Consider the following 22,817-nt stretch of genomic DNA (forward strand, 5'->3'; position numbering starts at 1 on the left):
ATTTGAAAGAGATACAGAGAGAGGGAGAGACAGAGAGAAATGTCTTCCATCCACTGGTTCACTCCGTGAGTGGCTGCAACTGCCAGAGCTAGACCAGGCCAAAGCCAGGATCCAGGAAGTTCTTCTGGGTCTCCCACGTGGGTGCAAGGGCCCAAGCACTTGGGCCATCTTCTGCTGCTTTTTAAGGCTCATTAGCAGGAAGCTGGATCAGAAGTGGAATAGCCAGGACTCAAACTGGCGCCCACACAGGATGTCGGTACAGCAGGCTGGGGCTTTTTAACCTGCTGTGCCACAGCAGCAGCCCCTCCAGAAAGTTTGTTGGTTGATGATTTTTAGTACGTGCTTACCCCTAGGGTTTCAAAATGGGATCACAGGCAACCCATGTGAACTAAGCATGAGGAGGGGGTTGGTGCTGTGGCGTAGTGGTAAAGCCGCCACCTGTGATACCAGCATCCCCATGTGGGTACCGGGGCAAGTCCTGGCTGCTCGACTTTGGATCTAGTCCCTGCCAAAGGCCTGAGAAAAGCAGTGGAAGATGGCCCAAGTGCTTGTTCCTACCACCCATGTGGGAGACCTAGGTGAAGTTCCTGGCTTTAGCCTGGCTCTGCCCTGGCTGTTGCAACCATCTGGGGAATGAACCAGTGGAATGAAGATCACTCTACTCTGTCTCTCTCCTTCTCTCTCTAATTCAGACTTTCAAAATAAATAAGTAAGTCTTAAAAGAAAAAAGATAGAATGAGGAAGGGATGATGGAACTAAAACAAACATAAATATACCTTGCTGGTTAAGTACATTGTATTTGTCATCTTGAGCAGAAGCAAAATATCATAAGTAGACTTTTTAGTGTGAGTTATGTCTAGTAGAATTAAATGCCACTGGGCATCATAGGCACCTGTTGTTAAGCCTAAAATCAAAGAGAAAAGGGATTAATAGAAAAAGAAACAAAAGCAGAGACTACATAAAAACATGTTGGTAAAATAAAATGCCATTGCTAATTGCCAACTCCATATTTTATAACATTTGTGCCATAAATTATGTAACCTTGTCACATATTGGTAATGCACAAAGACATTTTCGTTACTACCCTAATTATTACCAACTGCCCTTTCTTGTTTCTAAAGGCACAGCGACTCTGTAAACGGTGTGGTCAGGCATGGAGAGCTGCCACACTTGAAGGCTGGAAGCTGTATCATGACCCCAATGTGAATGGAGGTATTTCAGTAGCTTTTATTCTGAGATCTTTGAGAACTAGAGCTTTTCTTTTAGAATGATTGAAATAAGGGGTTCTCATTTTAATTTTAAACTAGATTTTTTTTTTTTTGCTGTTTTATAGGAACAGAATTAGAAGCTGTGGAAGGGAATCCATATAGACGCATTTGGAAAATAAGTTGTTGGAGAATGGCGGAAGATGTAAGAAATCAGATGTTCACTGATACTTTTACTCCAGTTTAATTACTTTAACACCTACTGGGGCTGATGGTGTAAGATTAAGTTCCTATTTTTAATGAACTCTCAGTAAAATAGCCGAAAGGCTTAACTACTTATCAGAATTACTCAAACACTAAAAACTAAGAACATCAATATAAGGCAAAAAATATAAAGGAGTTACCAAAAGAATTTAAAGAAAAGACAGTGAGCTGAAACTTAAACTGGCTTCCCTAGGGAGACAATTGAATTGAACTTTTAGAAATCAGTGACATTTGGGTTGTTAGGAATGAAAACGAGGAATTCTGGGTATTATACATAGATTGAAAGACTCAAAGAAAAGTAATCTTACCAGGCTAGAATAAAAGACTCATAAAAGGAAATAGAATTAATTCTGTTATTACACAGCATGTGCATTCCTAAATCACTACAACATGCAAAATTGTGCAAACCATCTTCCAGGACTTATGAGAGAATAGAATTCCGAGAACAATACTCAGGGCCAGTGCCTGAAGAGCCAGCATCTTATATGGGCATCACTTCAAGTCCTGGCTGCTCCACTTCTGATCCAGCTCCCTGCTAATGTGCTTGGGAAAGCAATATAAGATGGCCAAGTCCTTGGGCCCCTGCACCCGTGTGGGAGATTTGGAAGAAGCTCCTGGCTCCTGGCTTTGGCCTGCCTTAGCCCTGGCCATTTCAGCCATTTGGGGAATGAACCAGTGGATGGAAGATCTCTGTCTTTCCCTCTCTCTATTTATAATCCTGCCTTTTAAATAAATGAATAAATCTTTATAAAAAAAAATAAAGTAGAAGAGTGTGAGAGTTACTTATTTATTTGCTTGGAGGGCAGAATGACAGACACTTCTTCTTTCTACTGGTTCACTCCCCAAATGACTGCAATAACTGAGACTAGACCAAGCCAAAGCCAGGAGCCAAGAACTCCATAAGGGTCTCCCATATGGGTGGCAGGGACTTAAGCCAAAATCCGCTGCCTCCCAGATTCATTCGCAGGAAGCTGGATCAGAAGTGAGGGTCACTGGGAATCATAACTAAGTACTCCAATATGGGATGCAGGTATCCCAAATGGTGGCTTAACCCTCTGCACTGTAACACTTACCCAAGAATTATTTAAACCTCAGACAATAAGGGGCTGTCTGAGATATAGTATTGATGGAACTGGAAAGGAACGGAGCTAGACTGGGACCAGTAACTGGAAACAAGGCAGAGATGTGCTCCGGTATGTAGTTAAGAGTCTGAAGTCTGGATGATGTGAAAACTGGAGATGCCCAAAAGTTAAAGGAGTGATTTGAAAAATGTGATGAATTCTGCTTAGGAATTGGATACGAACTGATACATGTCTTGTTCTGATGTTTGACCTTATCAAAAGAGTATGAGGTATTTAGAAGCATTCTAGAAGCAAACACCTAAATACAGGTTCCATGTAGAATAAAACTTGATTTTATATATATGATCAGAACACCCATTAGAATTTGATCCATTTTCAGTCTATATTTGAAATATAAATGTTTGGCTTTTGCCTGAAAACTTTAGTATTGATTATTTCATCAAACTAAGAAGTTCTTCCTTATCACTCTACTAGGTCTTTAACTAAAGTTAGAAACTATGAGGTGAATAGCTTCAGACTAGAAGAGAGTCACAGAATTCTAGATGATCTGGAAAACTGGCACACTAAGAGAAACTTGCAAATTTACTTATCTTTGTGTTCTAGGAGCTTTTTAATAGATATGAGAGAGCAATTTATGCAGCTTTAAGTGGGAATCTCAAACAGGTATGAGCCTATTTAATATCCAGTTTGTTCCTATGAAATAAAGACAATTATATGATATATTCTAATAATTGTGTGTAGCAAATCTCATAAGCTGAGCTACTTTCTAAGGGTGGTGGTGACAGAAGGAATCATGAATTAGGACTTGCACTGCTCTAACTGCTATTCTCTCACGCAAGCACAATGTTTCAGTTAATTCAACAAGACTTTAAGAGTTGTGCATTTAATTGCAATACATGTTTCCTGATGACTTATCCAGAAATATAAGGCACAGTGACTTCTTGAAGTGTGTGTGTGTGTGTGTCTGAAAACTCCCACTATCTTCTGCATTTCACAGCTGTTCTGGGGATGCTATAATAATCTATTGAGGCCGGCGCCGCAGCTCAATAGGCTAATCCTCCACCTAGCGGCGCCGGCACACCAGGTTCTAGTCCCAGTCGGGGCGCCGGATCCTTCCCAGTTGCCCCTCTTCCAGGCCAGCTCTCTGCTGTGGCCCGGGAGTGCAGTGGAGGATGGCCCAAGTGCTTGGGCCCTGCACCCCATGGGAGACCAGGATAAGTACCTGGCTCTTGCCTTCGGATCAGCGGATCAGCGCGGTGCGCCGGCTGCAGCGCGCCAGCCGTGGCGGCCATTGGAGGGTGAACCAACGGCAAAAAGGAAGACCTTTCTCTCTGTATCTCTCTCTCACTATCTACTCTGCCTGTAAAAAAAAAAAAAAAAAAAAAAAAAGAAAGAAAGAGAAAAAAAATAATCTATTGAAATGCTATGTTTTATCAGCCTAGTGAATTGATGCTATTGTGTGACTCTGGTATGGGAAAAAAACCATAATAGCTCAAATGACTTAGAAGATATACTTTGGGAGGAAAAGGGTTATTCAGCATTATTTTTTTTAAAGCACAGCATTTAATATCACTGTAAAGTTGGCATTATGGTCCATATAATGGGTATAATTGCTTTTCCTTTCTTTTTTGTTGAATACGTTGATGTGTGTCTATTTGAAATGCAACAAAGCTTCTTCCCGTGTGTGACACCTGGGAAGACACAGTGTGGGCCTACTTCCGGGTGATGGTGGACAGCCTGGTTGAACAGGAGATCCGGACGTCAGTAGTAACTCTGGATGAAACTGAAGAACTCCCTAGAGAATATTTAGAAACAAAGTGAGTGGTGATTTGTAATTTGCTTCTTTCAGTGTTAATTTTGGAGCCTTTCTTCGTATTATTAATTTCATTCTCTCTTTTCTATTTTTCTTTCAAAGTTGGACCTTAGAAAAGATTTTTGAAGAACTTCAAGCTACTGATAAAAAGGTAAATGTTAATACCAACATGTTACAGATAGGTGCATAAGGAAAGAGCACCTGTTATGCTGTTGTGCTCAGTAGCTGAAAGGAAAAAATGGGGAATTTTATTCTGCCTTCCTTTCTTTTCCTTGCTACAGCAACAAAGGAGGCATTCCTTGAAAGGAAGAAACTTAATACATAAATGACACATCTTTTCTGTTTCTTTGTGTTAGAATTGGTTTCCTCCAAATACACACATGTAAGCTACATTTAATCCTTTCCTTTTGAAAATTTAAGATAATGAGAAATTAACAAAATTTCTTCCCAGATCTAAAAATAATCTAATGATCTAATGTCTCTTTGAAATACTACTCCTTTAAATATGTTATGACTAAAGTAATCCCATGTATCCTTTTTTTTTAAAAGATTTATTTATTTACTTGCATTTCAGAGTTAAACAGAGAGAGAAGGAGAGGCAGAGAGAAAGAGAGGTCTCTATCCACTGGTTCACTCTCCAGATGGCCGCAACAGCTGGAGCTGCGCTGATCCGAAGCCAGAAGCTTCTTCCAGGTCTGCTACGTGGGTGCAGGGCCCAAGGACTTGGGCCATCTTCCACTGCTTTCCCAGGCCATAGCAGAGAACTGGATAGGAAGTGGAGCAGCCGGGTGTTGAACCGGCGCACATATGGGATGCCAGCACTACAGGGGGAGGCTTTACTCACTACGCCACAGTGCTTGGCTCCCATATATCCTTGTAACAATAGAATAATCCAAAAATATAAGTAAAACCTTTGTAGCTTCTTCCCATCCCCTTTTGAAGGTCATTCTCATTGCCCTGAGGTGATAAAACTTACTGATATTTTATATATATATATATTATATTATATATCTTCCTCCATGATCTTGCAAATATATGTCAGTAATATAGATAGAGTTAGGTTTGTTTTGTTTTGTTTTGTTTTTTCCCAGTGGAAGAAAACAAAGCTAGATCCCTGCTTCATGTCATTTAACTAAAATAAATGCAAAAAAAATACTGGAAGAGAACTTAAGACTATTAGGTAAAAAATAAAATAGATTTGACCTTTCTCCAAAACCTAGTTGCTTTACTTTTTTAAGTCAGCTTGCAAGATTCTTATAAATGGTTCGCCCTGCTCTGTAGCTGACTTCTGTTTTGTTACTCTTCATGCCATGTGCAGAAGAGAGCACCTGAAAAGTACTTTCCAGTAATGCTGCTCATGCTGAAAGAAGCTAATAGTTTATTTTACTTAAGCAGAAACATGGAGTGCAAAAGTAAATGGGAATTAAATTGAAAGAATAAAAGTTTAATCATTCGCAGAGCTTAAATTGTTATATATCATAGTTCTCTTTCAAAGATACTGTTCAAGGGGCTGGTGCTGTGGCGTAGTGGGTTAAGCTGCTGCCTGTAGCACCAGCATTCCACATGGGCACAAGTTTGAGTCCCAGCTGCTCCACTTCTGACCAGCTCCCTGCTAATGTGCCTTGGAAAGAGGGGAAGATGGTCCAGGTGTTTGGGTCCCTGCTCCCTGTGGGAGACCTGGAAGAAGCTCCTGGCTCTTGGCTTCCGCCTGGCCCAGCCCTGGTCGTTGTGGCCATTTGGGGAGTAAACCAGCAGGTGGAAGTCTCTCTCTCTGTCTCTCCCTCTCTGTCTATAACTCTATGTTTCAAATAAATAAATCCTTAAATAAGTAAATAAAATAAATCTTAAAAAAAAAGATTTTGTTCAATCCTGGATTTATATGCTTGAGTATATTTTAGAGGCAAGTATCCTTTTCATACTTTATTTTGATCTTCTTAAGGCCTTTCATTTTCAACTTTTTCAACTTTTTCTTTATATATATACATATTTCTTTCAAAAGTTTGACGATTTTAGTTTAACCATGACTACATACTATAGCATAACCAGTGGAAGATTCATGGAAAATGTGAACAAATATTTTTCAGAGAGTTCTGGAAGAGAATCAAGAACATTATCACATAGTTCAAAGATTCCTTATTCTGGGAGATATTGATGGTAAGATACAGTTTTATTTTACTTTATCTTTATTCTTCATTTTCTTAGAGTAATTTTTACAAGAAACTTATCAAAGCAATACCTCGACTGACTACATCTTTTAAGCTTTATAAATATCAGCCTATTTGAATGCACCTACAGTGACTTGTTATAAAGTTTTAATTTAACAGTTTACTTTCAGAGAGTGTAGAGTGTATTATCATGGCTGTTTACAATGAGACAGTGAATTAAAGCACTTGCAAGGGTGGAGGTAAATGTTTTGATGATGTTTATCTCTTTCCTTTTGGTTATATTCATCTTGTTGAGTCTTTGCTTTGATGGCCTTTAGGTTTGATGGACGAGTTTAGCAAATGGCTTTCTAAAAACAGAAACAATCTGCCTGGACACCTCCTCCGCTTCATGACCCACCTCATTTTGTTTTTCCGGACTCTGGGACTACAGACCAAAGTAAGTCAAGATGAACGGTTTACCCTTCTGTGTGAGGTCAGCGTCATCTACCTGTCCTCTGGAAAACACACTGCTTTTTGATTGTTCTTTTTCAGAAATGATGATGAGTAGTCAGAAGGCTTCCAAATAGTCTCATGTGGTCCCTGAGTATCTCACTGTGGGTGGCCCTTGTAGGGTTCCAGTTGTGGCTGCAGAATCCTGATGGTTACTTGGTTTTTAATAAATCTATTGACTATCCTCATCAGTGTCCAATTTTAAATCAACCAGTGGAGCTAACCAAATCAGACTGAACTCTGTGAGATTTACAGTCTTTGTTTATTTGCTCTGTGTTTCCTTTTTTGTACATGTTTGATAATGTTTTGTTCAAAGTACACATGTAGGAGCTGAGTGATACTCTAGTTGAAATTTGGGCTTTGGAGTTAGAATCCTGAGTTCACAGCCTTAGTTTGCAACTAAGTTGTGCAATTCTGAGTAAACTGAACCTCCGAGTCCTAATTTCTTCCTCTGTAAAATGTGAACATTAATAGTAATGACCCACAGAGAGTTAGGATAAAGTTAAATCGGTAGTACATGACCTTGCTAAACACTGAGCCTCGTGTATCATTGTTGCTTAATGATAAATATTAAAATTATTAGATCTTTTAATTGCAGATTTTTAATGAAATTTTATGGCTGGTTCATATAAGCATTCTGGTTTGTAATTGAATTATGTCTTTTTTCCCCTGTGAAGGAAGAAGTTTCTATTGAAGTTTTAAAGACATATATACAGGTAACTTTGAGACAACAACTTAATTCCTTTTGTACTAGTTTAATAAAAACAAAAATCAGCTGGCGCACCACGCTGATCCGAAGCCAGGAGCCAGGTGCTTCCTCCTGGTCTCCCATGCGGGTGCAGGGTCCAAGGACTTGGGCCATCCTCCATTGCCTTCCCGGGCCACAGCAGAGAGCTGGACTGGAAGAGGAGCAACCGGGACAGAACTGGCGCCCCAATCGGGACTAGAACCCGGGGTGCCGGCGCCTCAGGCGGAGGATTAGCCAAATGAGCCACGGTGCCGGCCAGAGAGATCTTTTAATTATCATAATTTTTTTTTTTTTTTTTTTTTTCATTTTAAAATTTTTCTGGGGTAAACATGCAGTGTAGCAATTAGGACAACATTGACTGGGGAGCCCACATCCCGTATCAGAGTGGCTAGGTTCAAGTCCCCACTCCGTTCTGATTCCAGCTTACTGCTTATACAGACCTTGGGAGGCAGCAAGTGATATCTTTGTTACTTGAGTCCTTGTCACCCATGTGGGAGACCTAGATTGAGTTCCTGGCTCCTGGCGTTAGCCTGGTCTAGCCAGTGGACCATGAGGAACTGAAATTTAAAGTAACTTAAAAATATATAAATAAATAAGATGATTTTGATCAGTAGCACAAATCCAAGTCTGCATGAATCTCTCCTAAATATATTTGGAATTGTTGTAAAGCACTGCTGATCCTAGAACTTTTTTTATTATTAATCTATTGTGATCTTTTTCTGTTTTTTAGCTGTTAATAAACGAGAAGCATACAAATCTCATAGCATTTTACACTTGTCACTTGCCTCAAGACCTAGCTGTTGCCCAGTATGCATTATTTTTGGAAGGTGTTACAGAATTTGAACAGCGACACCATTGCCTGGAGCTGGCTAAAGAAGCAGGTAAAGCGATTGAGAAATTCTTTTATCAGTCATTGGACGCAGATCTACATTTTCACTACAGTAACATTTGTCCTTTGAGTTGTAAACCTTATTTCTTTTGATGCAGGGTAGAAGGGGGAAGGAATAAAATTTTCAACAAAGGTCTCTTAGGAATGAAGAATTTATCCTGTAACACATGTACATATCTTTTAATTTTGACATCTTCTTTCATAATGTCTTCCTGTGTTACATATTTTTAAAGAATTTCTATCAGTTCAGAGAATATTGGTATCCGTGATTAATTAATTTTTTTTTTTGTCTCTTCAATAAATTCCTCAGATTTGGATGTTGCAGCAATAACAAAAACTGTTGTAGAGAATATTCGAAAGAAAGATGACGGTGAGTTCAGTCATCATGACCTGGCCCCAGCCCTGGATACTGGCACCACTGAGGTAATTTGATTGTGTAACTCCTTATCATCCTTTGTGTGGGTCTGAGGTGAACTTTTGCCTTAAAATACACTGATCTCCTTATTTTTAAAGAATGTATGTCAGCCCAGGTCTTCTAAATTATAAAAATTGGCAGTAAATGTTAAGATCTTACGTAAGAGATTACTTATGGTAGTATCATGTTAAAGGAAGCTTCATTAATAGAAAAAAAGACATGAATACTGGCTTTTTGTTCAGCAGGTTATTTGATTAATCACTAATGCTTATGAAGCTTATATTTTCAGAAACAAATAGTTAAATCTAAGAAAGAAAGAAATTTTAGAGTAACACTTAATCACAAGACTAAATTGGAGCTGTGTACAGAATGTAATTCTAGGCCGGCGCCGCGGCTCACTAGCCTAATCCTCTGCCTAGCGGCGCCGGCACACCGGGTTCTAGTCCCGGTCGGGGCGCCGGATTCTGTCCCAGTTGCCCCTCTTCCAGGCCAGCTCTCTGCTGTGGCCAGGGAGTGCAGTGGAGGATGGCCCAGGTGCTTGGGCCCTGCACCCCATGGGAGACCAGGAAAAGCACCTGGCTCCTGGCTCCTGCCATCGGATCAGCGCGGTGCGCCGGCCGCGGCGGCCATTGGAGGGTAAACCAACAGCAAAGGAAGACCTTTCTCTCTGTCTCTCTCTCTCACTGTCCACTCTGCCTGTCAAAAAAAAAAAAAAAAAAAAAAAAAAAAAAAAAAGAATGTAATTCCAGATTCATAATCCAGTAAGCTTTTCCTATAATTTGAAAACTACTAAATATGAAAATAAACTAAGGAAAGCTCCATTCTTTTGTGATTTTGTATAATTTAGTAGAAAGTGATACTAGAAGTGCAGATGTTAGTTAACTCTACTAGTTTGCAGAACATTTTAAAAAAAGGCAAAGCCCATGATTTTCTTTTCCTTTAAATGCATAGGAGGACCGCTTAAAGATTGATGTAATTGACTGGTTGGTGTTTGACCCAGCACAGAGAGCAGAAGCTCTAAAACAAGGCAATGCAATAATGAGGAAATTTTTGGGTATGCTGTATTTCTATATTCTTTCTTAATGTTTTGTTCAAATCCATATACTCTTGATTTTTTAGTTTTTTGTTTGTTTGTTTGTTTATCTTTGATTCTTCCAGTAGAAGGGGGAGTGGAGAAAACCAGGTGTTATGAAATACAACATATTTAACAGTGAATTTCCATTATCCTAATCAATTTTGCATATAACCTCAAGGCTATCAGACTTTAAAGATTATGATTGCTTTCCATACAGTAGAAAAGGATGTGAAAGTAACTGCATTTAATATATCCTTTGTGTTACTATCACATTGAAATATGGGGGAAAAGAAAGATCATTGATACCTTTAAGAGAAGTACTTTGGGACTTGAAGTGGTTGCACAGCTCACAGCAAAAGTTGTAAACCAGTAATTTGACTCCTTTAGAAACTATTAAACAGAAGTCCGTATGTGTTTACTGAAAATTGTGTATCATTTTCATAGCATCAAAAAAGCACGAAGCTGCAAAAGAAGTATTTGTGAAAATTCCTCAGGATTCCATAGCAGAAATCTATAATCAATGGGAGGAACAAGGAATGGACAGTCCACTTCCTGCTGAAGATGATAATGCTATCAGGGAACATTTGTGTATTAGAGCTTATTTGGTAAGATGGTAAAGAAAACCACAGACGTGCCTGTCTTCGGGATGATTTTTCTGATTCACTCCTAGAGTTGGAAGTTTTTTCCAGAAGTGGTGATTGATTCATCTTCTCTCCCTGTGGCTGTGGTCGTGATGAAATGGTGACCTTATCTTCAGTAGCATGATTCTCTAATCAGTGCACACCGACCAAGATCATCTGACACTGTAAATAGTGTGTGTGATGTCAGGAACTTAACATTTTCTTAAGAATCTATGAATGCGTGTCTCAACTTTAATATTTCTGCTTTGGGTAATAACTGAGAAAAGCAAGATATTCTAGATTTATTATGACAAATAATAGCATACCCATTCAAATAAATGGTTACAGTGGGCATGGTAGAATGGCTAACTTTGTGGACAGCATTCATCCTTGTCTTCCTGGCTAATAAAGAAGTTAGAAAGTAAACATGCACACACCACAGAGTGATAATGTCAAGATATGTGTTATGATCAAGGTGCTAAAATAGGAGGTGCCAGAAAATACAGTATGTAATTTGAGGTTTTTGTGACCTACCAAAACATTTACAGTGATTTTGTGTGTGTGTAAAAAAAAAATTGAAATTTTATTTCTTGATACTATAAAATTATTTTTAAGAACCAAAACTTAAAAGCTTTATTGAATAGTAAAACTGAGAACTTTATGGTTTTCTCTCTCTCTCTTTTTTTTTTTTCTTTTAGGAGGCCCACGAAACTTTTAATGAGTGGTTCAAGCATATGAATTCAGCGCCTCAGAAACCTACTTTGATACCGCAATCAACTTTTACTGAGAAAGTGGCTCATGAACACAAAGAAAAGAAATATGAAGTAAGTTGAGTGAATCTACAGTGTACCTATTGCATCTTTTTGTTTTTTAAAAAATTATTTGTGGGAGCCAGTGCTGTGGCATAGTGGGCTAAGCCTCTGGCCTGAAGCTCCGGCATCCCCTATCAGCACCATTTCTAGTCCCGGCTGCTCCTTTTCTGATCCAGCTCTCTGCTATGGCCTGGGAAAGCAGTAGAACATGGCCCAAGTCCTTGGGCCCCTGCACCCGCGTGGGAGACCTGGAGGAAGCTTCTGGCTCCTAGCTTCGGATCTGCCTAGCTCCAGCCATTTCAGCTATTTGGGGAGTGAACCAGCGATGGAAGACCTCTCTCTGTCAATAACTCTCTCTCTCAAATAAATAAACAAAAAATCTTTAAAAAAACCTTTTTTGTGTGTATTTGAGAGGCGGAGAGAGATCCCAATGGGGAAGAGAGATAGTTCTCATCTGCTGGTTGACTCCTCCAAATGCCCACATTGACCATTCAGGGCTGGGCCAAGGCCAAAGCTGAAAGACAGGGTCTCAATCCAAGTCTCTCAGAAGGATGGCAGGACTTTACCACTTACGACAACATTCTGCCTCACAATGTCTATTTTAGCAGGAAACTGGAGTCAGGAATGGAATCTAAATAGTCTGATATGCAACACAGGTATTTTAACCAGAATCCAACTGCTGGACCTAATGCATACCTTCCTATTGTATCTTATTACTGGGGCCGGCACTGTGATATGGCAGGTCATGCCACTGTGCCAGCATCCCATATAGGTGCCGGTTCTACTCCCGGCTGCTCCTCTTCCAATCCAGCTCTCTGCTATGGCCTGGGAAACTAGTAGAAGATGGCCCAAGTCCTTGGGCCCCTGCACCCATGTAGGAGACCTGGGGAAGGCTTCTGGCTTCAGATTGGCTCAGCTCTGGCTGTTGCAGCCATTTGGAGAGTGAATACATCGGATTTCAGACCCTCTATCTCTGTTGCTCTGCCTCTGCTTCCCTGTAACTCTGACTTTCAAAATAAATAAATAAATCTTTAAAAAAAGTTTATTACTGGGGCCAGAATTGTGGTACAGTGGATTAAGCCACAACCTGTGATGCCAGCATCCCATATTGACACTGACTTGTGTCCTAGATCCTCCACTTCCCATCCAGATCCCTGCCAATAGCCTGGGAAAAGGAGTGGAAGATGGTCCAACTGCTTGGGGCCCTGACTCCTCTGTGGGAGACCTGGAAGAAGCTCTTGGCTTTGACCTGGCCCATCCCCTGCCATTGCTGCCATTTGGGGAGTAACCAGTGATGGAAGATCTCTCTCTAGCTCCAGATCTCTCTGTGCAATTCTGCCTTTGAAATAAATTAAGTGTGTTTTAAAAATGTGTATTACTACTGTAAAGAGGTCAGTTCTTCAGCAACTATGTTTCTGTTAACAGGTAACCTTCTATTGATGTTCCACTTTGAAAACAGCCATCTGTTTATTTTTCTGTAGGTAATTAATCAATCTTGAAAATACTTTCAGACAGCATTAGCAATCATTTACAAAGTTAACATTTTAGTGTTTTATTTAACTGCAGTCTGTTGATACTTATTTTTATGTTTGGCTGACTGAAATGACAACTTGACTGATGTTCCATATGTGTATTCCTGTCTTTAATTTACAAATGCATTATTAATTAGATTCTGCCCATTATGTGTCTGCCTTATGTTTGTTTTGCAGATGGATTATAATATCTGGAAAGGACATTTGGATGCCCTAACAGCTGATGTGAAAGAGAAGATGTATAACGTCTTGTTATTTGTTGATGGAGGGTGGATGGTAGACGTCAGGGAGGTAAGCTTTGTGCGTTGTTCATCACAAAAACACAGCAGAACTGCTGAGTCGTCTTTTTCAGACGTTCTGTCTCTGCATAGGATCAGCTGCAGATTTTATGTAGCCTTTGTAGTTACGATGATGGAATATTTGATTCTTGGATAAAATGTTACTTCACATCTAATGTGTTCACACAGGATACTAAATCTAAATTTTTTAAAATTCTAGACCTAAAATTTTAATTAAACACGTATTTGACTGTATTTAGACATAAGAAGGTAAGTTGTGTGTGTGTGTGTGGAGAGAGAGAGAAACAGTGGCTCTCTCTGCCAAGCTGTCCATTTAAGTAACCTAGGGAGCATTAAAAAAGAAAAGAAACAAGGCTTCTTTAAAAGATTCTGGCTTAATCTGCCTGAGGTAGGGCTGGGATTCGTTTTAATCACTTGAAGTGTTTTAAGTGTAGCCTGCATTGAGAACCAGTTACAAAGGTATTAAATACCATCAGGAAAGCACGAATCAGGTGTTTTCTTAGATCAGGAAAAGAGAAGATTCCTTCTACCTAGAGGGGGTTTGGACAGGATACGTGAGAGATGTAGCATTTGGTAGAATTTGGATGGGCTGAGTTGGGCGAGGAAGGATCCTGCAGGTAATCACAGGAGGCCTGAGCACAAGTAGCTCCGCTTGCCTCTGCAGACAGACATCCAGGGAAACCTGGAAACGTGGGGCTCTTGGGTGTTTGGCGTGTTAGTTTGTACTGGGACCATCCACTGCTGCCTTCCCAAGAGCAGTAGCAGGGAGCGGATGGGAAGCAGAACAGCCGGGCCCCCAGCAGATGCTCTGAGAGGGGACATCAGCATCACAGGCAGCAGCTTTACTCACTGTGCCACCGTGTATGCCCCAGTAACCTACAGTCTTCCAACTTTGTTGAATATGAGTATTAAACCAAGTAAACATCATTAAAATACGAGGGGTCTTCAAGAAGTTCACTGAACTTATTTACTTCCATTTGAAGTGCCCTTGCATCCTTATCATTTGTTCAAAGAAATATTTTCTGGATTAGTTTTGAAGAAATGATTGACACTGAATATTGATTTCTTTAAAAAGATTTATTTATTTGAAAGACATCCTGTTCAGCTGCTTTCCCAAGTGCATTAGCAAGGAGCTGGATCGGAAGCAGAGCAGCCAGGACACAAACCAGGACTCTGTATTAGGATGCAGCTGTTGTAACCCACTGTGTCATAATGCCACTCTCTCTTCTTTTAAAAAGAAAAAAAATTATTTAAGAGGCAGAGAGAAACAGCAGAAACTGTCTGTCTACTGAATCTCTCCTCAGATTCCCACAGTGACTTGAGCTGGGCTGGGCTAAAGCTAGTGGCTGGGATCTCGATCAATCCAGGTCTCCTACATGGGTGGCAGGGACCCAACTGCTTGAGCCGTCACTGCTGCCTTCCAGCATCTACAGTATCAGGAAACTGGAGTCAGGAACTGACCCCAGGCATTCCGATGTGAGACACAGGTGTCTCAGCTGCTAGGGCAAACACCTGGCTCCACCATAGTTCTGCTCTTGACATACAAGCCCACACAGGGTTTTCTTTTACCATCGCCCATCTCGATTCCTGCCGTTCTCCCCACACGGTGTTCCAGCATTCTGAACCTCTTGCTGTTCTCTCTCTGCTTAGCATGCTCGATCTGTAAGTGCATGGGTGGCTCTCTTCTTTCAGCAGTCTAGTCAAATGTGGGAGGCCAACCACCCTGTCTTGTATATATATAAACACACCTGTCACTTGCTGTCTTCTTGTCCTGCAGTCACATTCTTCATTGCACTTAGTACTTTCTGTATTTCCAGCCTTGTTAGAATGCCACCCTCAAGAAGGAAGCGATCTTGTTTTCTTCATTTCTGTGATCCTGGCACTTGAAATAATGCCAAGCACAAAGAGGTTTTCAGTAAGGCTTTAGAGGAACAGTTCCTCATTGCTGGAATGAACACATTGTCTTCAGATTCGGGATTCTGGTAGTGTCAGCATAGGTCAACTGCTGTGACTGCATATGGCTTAATGAGTGTTTCTCACGCAGAAGGCCTTATATATTCCTGCTGGGTAGAATTTTATGTATGTGCAGGCCATTTCAGAGCTTTTGTTCATTCAAATGAGAAAAAAATCTGAGGTTCCATCAGAGAAGTTCATTCCCTATTTCTTTTGGCAGGCATGATTCTGGGTGGTTGATAGCAGCCAGACTGCTGGAATGAGAATCATTGTGATTAGCCTGCAGTGCATCCTGATACTGTAATAACAACAGCATTAGGAGGAGCAAGTGACACAATCTAGCCTGTGAGATGAGATCATTAACAGGCAATAAGGAGTCTCAGGGCCAAGGGCACTTAGTGTGTTCTCCCACTCCTTAGATCAGTCTGTGGTTACATCTCTGTCTAGCAAAATGGCCATTATTTTTGGTTCTGATTTTTGCTGTAGTGTTATCTAGTCTCTTATCCCTTTTATGCATGTTTTTATTCTACACAAGCAAGTTTATTAGAAACACAAGTTCAGAAGCATTTTATTTTCATGATTACACTGTGTTCTCTGTGGTATACTTTATTCATCTTCAGGCTTTTTTGCTATAAAATCCTGTTGTCTACATCCCATGATTGAAGCTCTGCCTTATAAAACCCTGTTTTATTCTTTATTCTTTTTTTTTTTTTTTTTTTTTTTTTTCCGACAGGCAGAGTTAGACAGTAAGAGAGAGAGAGACAGAGAGAAAAGTCTTCCTTCCATTGGTTCACCTCCCAAATGGCCGCTAAGGTCGGTGTGCTGCGCCGATCCGAAGCCAGGAGCCAGGAGCCAGGTGCTTCTCCTGGTCTCCCATGCGGGTGCAGGGCCCAAGCACTTGGGCCATCCTCCACTTCCTTACCGGGCCACAGCAGAGAGCTGGACTGGAAGAGGAACAACCAGGACAGAACTGGCTCCCCAACTGGGACTAGAACCCGGAGTGTCGGCGCGATTAGCCTAATGAGCCACGGCGCCGGCCCTCTTTATTTTTTAAGATTTATTTATTTATTTATTTGAAAAGCAGAGCTACAGAGAGGCAGAGAGAGAAGGAGAGGTCTTCCATCTGCTGGTTCACTCTCCAAATGGCCACAACGGCCAGAGCTGAGCTGATCCGAAGCCAGGATCCAGGAGCTTCTTCCGGGTCTCCCACGTGGGTGCAGGGGCCCAAGGACTTGGGCCATCTTCTACTGCTTTCCCAGGCCATAGCAGAGAGCTGGACAGGAAGTGGAGCAGCCAGGTCTCGACCAGCACCCATATGGGATGCCGGCACTGCAGGCGGTGGCCTTACCCAATACACCATAGTGCCAGCTCCTGTTTTATTCTTAACAGGCATGAAAAGCTTTAGAAAAATGTCTTAGCTTCTGCCTGTTTTGGCTTAGATTCAGGAAAGTTGTCCCTCAGTGTCCTTTGGGGACTGGATCCAGGACCCCCTGCAGATACCTAAGTCCACAGATCCTCATATCCCTTATTCCATAAAACAGTACAGTATTTGCATCTAACCCCAATACGTCTTCCTGTAAATTTTATGTTATCTCTATATTATAAACCTAATAGAAGTGCTCTGTAAGTAATTGTCACATGGGGATACGACAAGGAGAGAAATGTGTAGTCTCCAGTTGGCTAAATCCACAGCTTTGGAACCCATGGACATGGAGGGGGCTGGCTTAGTCTTGCTGCTTTATCGGGCTGCTTTGGCTTGTGGTTGTTGAAGTGCCTGTTGGTGTCCGTGTAGGATGCTGAGGAAGACCATGAAAGAACGCACCAGATGGCTTTGCTGAGAAAGCTCTGCCTGCCCATGCTGTGCTTTCTGCTGCACACCATCCTGCACAGCACCGGCCAGCACCAGGAGTGCCTGCAGCTAGCAGATATGGTGTCCTCCGAGCGCCACAAACTGTATCTGGTAAGTGCTGGAGCGCGTGCAGCCTGCAACTGGGATTCCACTCTCCTCCGCTTTGTGAAGGTGTGTTTGCGTTTTTCAGTTGCTCTTGGGTTTTCTGAAGGTAGTGGTCCAGTTTTAATATGTGTGCTTTCTTCCTCTGAAACATGTATATGCATTCAGCAGAAGCTAGAAGTTCTTTGATTTTTTAAAGTTTTTATTTCTTTATTTGAAAGGCAAAAGGACAGAGAGAGGGAAAGAGATATCTTCCATCTGCTGGTTCACTCCCCAAGTATCTGCAGTAACCAGGGCTGGGCCAGGATTCTGGAATTCCATCTGGGTCTCCCATGTGGGTGGCAGGGACCCAAGAACTTATTGGTCCGTCATCTGTTTCCTCCCAGGCACATTAGCAGGAGGAAGCCTGATTGAAAGCAGAGGAGCCAGGACTCAGACCGACACTCCCAGATGGAATCCTGGTGTCCTAAGCTGTGGCTTACCCACTGCACCGGAACACCCACCTAGACGTTATAGACCAAGAAAAATAGTCCCTCAGCTTCTCTGACAAGGCTGTGGTCACAAAATCCTTCAAAAGGAACTTCTTGTATGAAGCTAGTAATTGATTAGGTAACTACAAGTTCATATTTTCATCATTACTTTTTTCTCTTTTAAAATCAGGTATTTTCTAAGGAAGAACTAAGGAAATTGCTGCAGAAGTTAAGGGAATCCTCGCTGATGCTTCTTGACCAGGGACTTGATCCTCTAGGATATGAAATTCAGTCGTAATTCGTCCAAGCTTTGTATGCCTACTAATTTCCAGGGTGAATGGGGAGGTTTTTTTATATATATATTAAAATATACATATTTGTAATTACGGGATTTTCTTTTGCATCATTTTGGGAAAAGATGTAAAATTTAGACATTTGAATTTTGTATTTTTCAGAATATTATGGTAACACTTTGAAAATTTAATGTATTATATCAGTATTTCCCTAATTGTGTTTTTTAATAAAAGCATATAAAAATTAAAATATTCTGATCTTACAAATTCAAGAATTGTCTATTATGTAATAGGGAACTTAAATTTCTTGTGGTTTTTTTGCTATAATTTTAAGTACACTGGTATCTTAAAATTATAAAGAAAATGGAAAGTAGATTCATTTTCAAGTTGGGTACATAATTTATCGTAAAATTTAATATAAAATTAATCATAACATTTTTAATTTTTTTTAAAGACTTATTTATTTATTTGAAAGTTAGAGTTACACAGAGAGAGGAGAGGCAGAGAGAGAGGTCTTCCATCCAATGATTCACTCCCCAGACGGCCGCAACAGCCGGAGCTGCACTGATCCGAAGCCAGGAGCCAGGAGCTTCTTCCGGGTCTCTCACGTGGGTGCAGAGGCCCAAGGACCTGGGCCATCTTGTACTGCTTTCCCAGGCCATAGCAGAGAGCTGGATTGGAAGAGGAGCAGCTGGGACTAGAACCAGCGCCCATATGGGATGCTGGTCTTCAGGCCAGGGCGTTAACCTGCTGTGCCACAGCGCCGGCCCAACATTTTTAATTTTTAAATATGGAAATTAAGATGAATGTAGCAAGAGTGTTTTCAAAATAATACTATGCTTTTATTTTGAAGATATATCTACTTATTCAGCAAATGTATTGAGATCGGTTGGAGCATGTAAGTCTTGGTACACAGTAGGCACTGAACACAGTGGGAAATACAAAATGAATAAGATCTATTCTAGCCCTCCAGTGGGGATATATATGTGTGCCATGTGATATACTGTATAAAAATAAATGTAAGATATGCTATTCAGATCTGAGCTGGAAGAAACTATCTCCAGCCAACAGATCTCTGAGCAACAGCACTGGGGCTGAGATTTGAGTAAGGTGCTGAATTTTCCAAGATAAAAAAATAAGACAGAAGGAGAGTGAGCTCCTATAGATGAGGAGTCAGTATGAGAAAAGCCCAGAAACAGTAAATGTTGGGCATGTTTCTGAACCAGCAAATATGCTGAATTGGCTAGCATGTGGAGCTTATGAACGGGAGGTAACTAAAAGAGAGAATGTGGTTGTCATAGAAAATATGATCTTACTGAATAAGATCTTTAAAAACTTAAAAAAAAAAGAGAGAGAGAGAAGAGAAAAAGAAAAAGATGCCCTGGAATCTTAACTCCCAGAGCTGGCTTCTGATCTGAGTCACCTCGGCGACGTCTGGCTCTGGCAGCCTGGGCTGGGATCACAGAATCTGTTTAAATACAGCATACGCATGCTGCAGGTGATTCTAATCAGCTAAGCTTAGGGCAGTCTGCCTTAAATCATGGATGGACGCCGCTGTTCTTTATGTACCCAACGCAGACAGTAGTAGTTGACCACAGCAGTGTCCCCAGATATCAGTTGGAAAGGGATATGGAGGCAGTGTGGACTCTGCCTCAGATTTTATTGATATTAGCTAAAGTGATTGAGAGATAGAAATTTTTTTTGAAGATTTATTTATTTGAAAGTCGGGAGTTACAGAGAGGCAGAGACAGAGAAAAAGAGGTCTTCCATCCACCACTCCTTAGATGGCCACTATGGCCGGAGCTGTGCTGATCGGAAGCCAGGAGCCAGGAGCTTCTTCCAGGTCTCCCACCCAGGTGCTGGGGCCCAAGGACTTGAGCCATCTTCTGCTGCTTTCCCAGGCCACAGAAGACAACTGGATCGAAAGTGGAGCAGCCGGGACTTGCACTAGTACCCATATGCCAGTACTGCAGGCAGCGGCTTTACCTACCACACCACAGCACTGGTGCCAAGATGGAATATTTTACTTAACAAAACGTCTCTAATTCTTGCATTTTACTATGCCTTCATTGTAAAAATTTTAAAAAAATTAAAAAGAGGTGGAGTAGCATAAACTGATATAAAAATGTGAATCTAACGAAACACTGGATTGGGGCCGGCGCTGTGATGTAGTGGGCGGTGAGGCCGCCACCTGCAGTGCCAGCATCCCATATTGGCGCCAGTTCGAGACTTGGCCATTCCACTTCCCATCCAGCTCTCTGCTGTGGCCTAGGAAAGCAGTAGAAAATGTTCCAAGTCGTTGGGCCCCTGTACCCACATGGGAGACCCGAAAGAAGCTCCTGGCTCCAGATTAGCACAGCTCCAGCTGTTGCAGCCATTTGGGTAGTGAATCAGCAGATGGAAGACCTCTCTCTCTCTCGCTCTCTCTCTCACTCTCTCTCTGCCTTTCAAATAAATAAACATTCTTTGGAAAAATGTTCTATAACAGCTAAAAACTGGAAATGATCTAATATGCATCAATAGGAGAATGGCTAAACAAATTACAGTATGTTCATACATAAGAATATTACTGAGCTATATAAAAAGGAAAGAACTGATACTGCGTGTTCCATTTATATGAAGTTCTAGAACAGTCAAAAACTGTTTAAAAATAAAAAAAATACCCAGTATCCTTTTTGGAGCAGAGGAGGGTTTTCCAGGAATGTACACAGGGAAATCTGTGGTAAACAGAAGAGTGTGGGTACAACTGTTTGTCAGAGGTTGTAGTTAGGATTTACACATATGAATGAAGGTAAATTTACCTTTGAAAAATCAAATGGAGGAGTTTGGAGTGGGTTGAGATATGAAAGAAACATGAATGGCACTGTTGAGACCAGACAAGGGGAATAGGTAGGCTCCCTCTACTATTTTAACTTTGTGTAAGTTTGGAGGACTGTGGGCTGCGGGCCAGAGAGATCTAGATTTGAATTTTCCTTTCATCCCATTTCATATGCACAGTACCATCCTTTTTGACATCCTTAAGTGAGAATAATCATCACATTTCAGGACTGTGGTTGGAATGAGGGCTCCTGCACTGTAGTGGAGGTAGAGAAAGCCACTTAACCAAACCCAGTTGCCTAGAGAGGTGCAGGATTTAAAACACTGGAGAACTGGAGGCAATCTCAAAGCTGGGGTAGTCCCAGGAAGGTCTGGAATGGCAGGATTAATAGACATAACCTAGTAGGCTGCTAGAATGCATTGTAAATATTTTTTTTAATTTTCATTTTATTTGAAAGAAGGATCTTCCATCTGCTGGTTCACTCCCGCAGATGACTGCAACAACCAGGGCTGGTCCAGGTTAAAGCCAGGAACCTGGAACTCCATCTGGGTCTCCCATGTGGGTGGCAAGGGCCCAAGCACTTGAGCCATCATCTGATGCCTCCTAGGGTGCACAGTAGCAGGAATTAGCAGGAAGCTGGAATTGACAGGAGAGCCAGAACTTGAACCCAGGCACCCTGATACGGGACACAGGTGTCCCAGGTGGTATCTCCTGGATCCTGGCCTCGGCCTGGCCCAACCCTAGCTGTTGTGGTCATTTGGGGAGTGGACCAGCAGATGGAATTCTCTCTCTCTCTTTCTCTGTCTCCCCTCTCTCTCCTCCTCCTCTGTAATTCTGACTTTCAAATAAAATAAATATTTAAAAAAATTTTGCAATGGAGTTAACATCTTTATAACCCATCATAAGTTGAAAATACACTTACTACACCTAACCTACCAAACATCACAGCTGAGAAACACAGCATACAATACAGTATGATTATTCATACAGCCAGCTGGGAGCTGTGCCGGCTGCCACCTGCCACCATCAAGAGAGTGGCCTACTGAACATCACTAACCAAGAAAAAGATCCAAATTCAAAATTCACAGTTTAGTTTCTTCTGAATGTGTATTGCTTTCACCATTGTAAAGTAAAAAATTTTTAAAAAATTGTAAGGGATCATCTATATTTTTCAAATATTAGAAATACAGGAAAGTAAGGATTTAATTTATCATCCATGCTATGAGCGTCTAAATAATGACTAGGAGAGAATGAATTGAGAAGGTCAAATGAAGACAGAGTTCCTAGGCTGTTAACTGGGGAAACATTGGAGGTAAGCATTGTAAATCCTAAAGTCAGCCGGACTGCCATTGATCCAAACTAGGAGGGAGGGTGGCAATATAAAGCTACAGTGGACAAGGGATCTAGGGCAGTGAGAACTGGGAAAGCTTGATGACATCATAGGTTTGGTGGCATCATGATAAGAGCACATGCAAGAGAGAGATCAGGGAGACTATAAGGAGAGCTAGCATTTACATTCCCTAACTATTCATTCTCAATTTTTAGTTTAGGAATCATATCCTTGGGGCTGACACTGTGGCTTAGCGGGTTAAACCACCACCTGCAATGGTGGTATCCCTTATGGGTTCCAGTTCAAATCCCGGCTGTTCCACTTCTGCTCCAGCTCCCTGCTAATGCACCTGGGAAAGAAGTGGAAGATGGCCCAAGTGCTTGGGCCCCTGCACCCATACAGGACACCTGGATAAAGCTCCTGGCTTCAGCCTGGACCAGTCCTGACTGTTGAGGCCATTTGGGGAGTAAACTAGCAGATAGAAGCTCACTCGCTTGCTGTCTCCCTCTCTCTCTAACTCTGCTTTTCAAGTAAAAAAATCATATCCTTAAGGGCAGTCATTTGGCCTGGTCACTAAGACACACATGTTCCGTG

At 41.4% G+C, this 22,817-nt stretch overlaps 1 protein-coding gene across 2 annotated transcripts in view; it reads left to right on the plus strand.

The window, feature by feature from the left end:
• Positions 1-18,347, plus strand: part of NUP107 (nucleoporin 107) — a 42,549-nt gene extending 24,202 nt beyond the window's left edge. Inside the window, exons 13-28 of one of the 2 annotated variants that reach the window (XM_008256765.4) lie at positions 1,122-1,212; positions 1,334-1,410; positions 3,155-3,214; positions 4,223-4,368; positions 4,467-4,515; positions 6,449-6,518; positions 6,847-6,965; positions 7,696-7,734; positions 8,497-8,647; positions 8,966-9,078; positions 10,022-10,124; positions 10,590-10,750; positions 11,464-11,589; positions 13,287-13,400; positions 17,154-17,321; positions 17,973-18,347. In XM_008256765.4, the coding sequence (XP_008254987.1) occupies positions 1,122-1,212; positions 1,334-1,410; positions 3,155-3,214; positions 4,223-4,368; positions 4,467-4,515; positions 6,449-6,518; positions 6,847-6,965; positions 7,696-7,734; positions 8,497-8,647; positions 8,966-9,078; positions 10,022-10,124; positions 10,590-10,750; positions 11,464-11,589; positions 13,287-13,400; positions 17,154-17,321; positions 17,973-18,080 (1,695 nt within the window). In that variant the 3' untranslated portion in view covers positions 18,081-18,347. Of the gene's footprint in view, positions 1-1,121; positions 1,213-1,333; positions 1,411-3,154; positions 3,215-4,222; positions 4,369-4,466; positions 4,516-6,448; positions 6,519-6,846; positions 6,966-7,695; positions 7,735-8,496; positions 8,648-8,965; positions 9,079-10,021; positions 10,125-10,589; positions 10,751-11,463; positions 11,590-13,002; positions 13,033-13,286; positions 13,401-17,153; positions 17,322-17,972 lie in introns of those variants that run through there. The other variant, XM_051846421.2, reaches the window with a different exon arrangement.
• The last annotated feature ends 4,470 nt before the right edge of the window (positions 18,348-22,817 follow it).

The sequence above is a fragment of the Oryctolagus cuniculus genome, chromosome 11 (assembly GCF_964237555.1).
Source record: "Oryctolagus cuniculus chromosome 11, mOryCun1.1, whole genome shotgun sequence".
Taxonomy (NCBI): Eukaryota; Metazoa; Chordata; class Mammalia; order Lagomorpha; family Leporidae; genus Oryctolagus; species Oryctolagus cuniculus.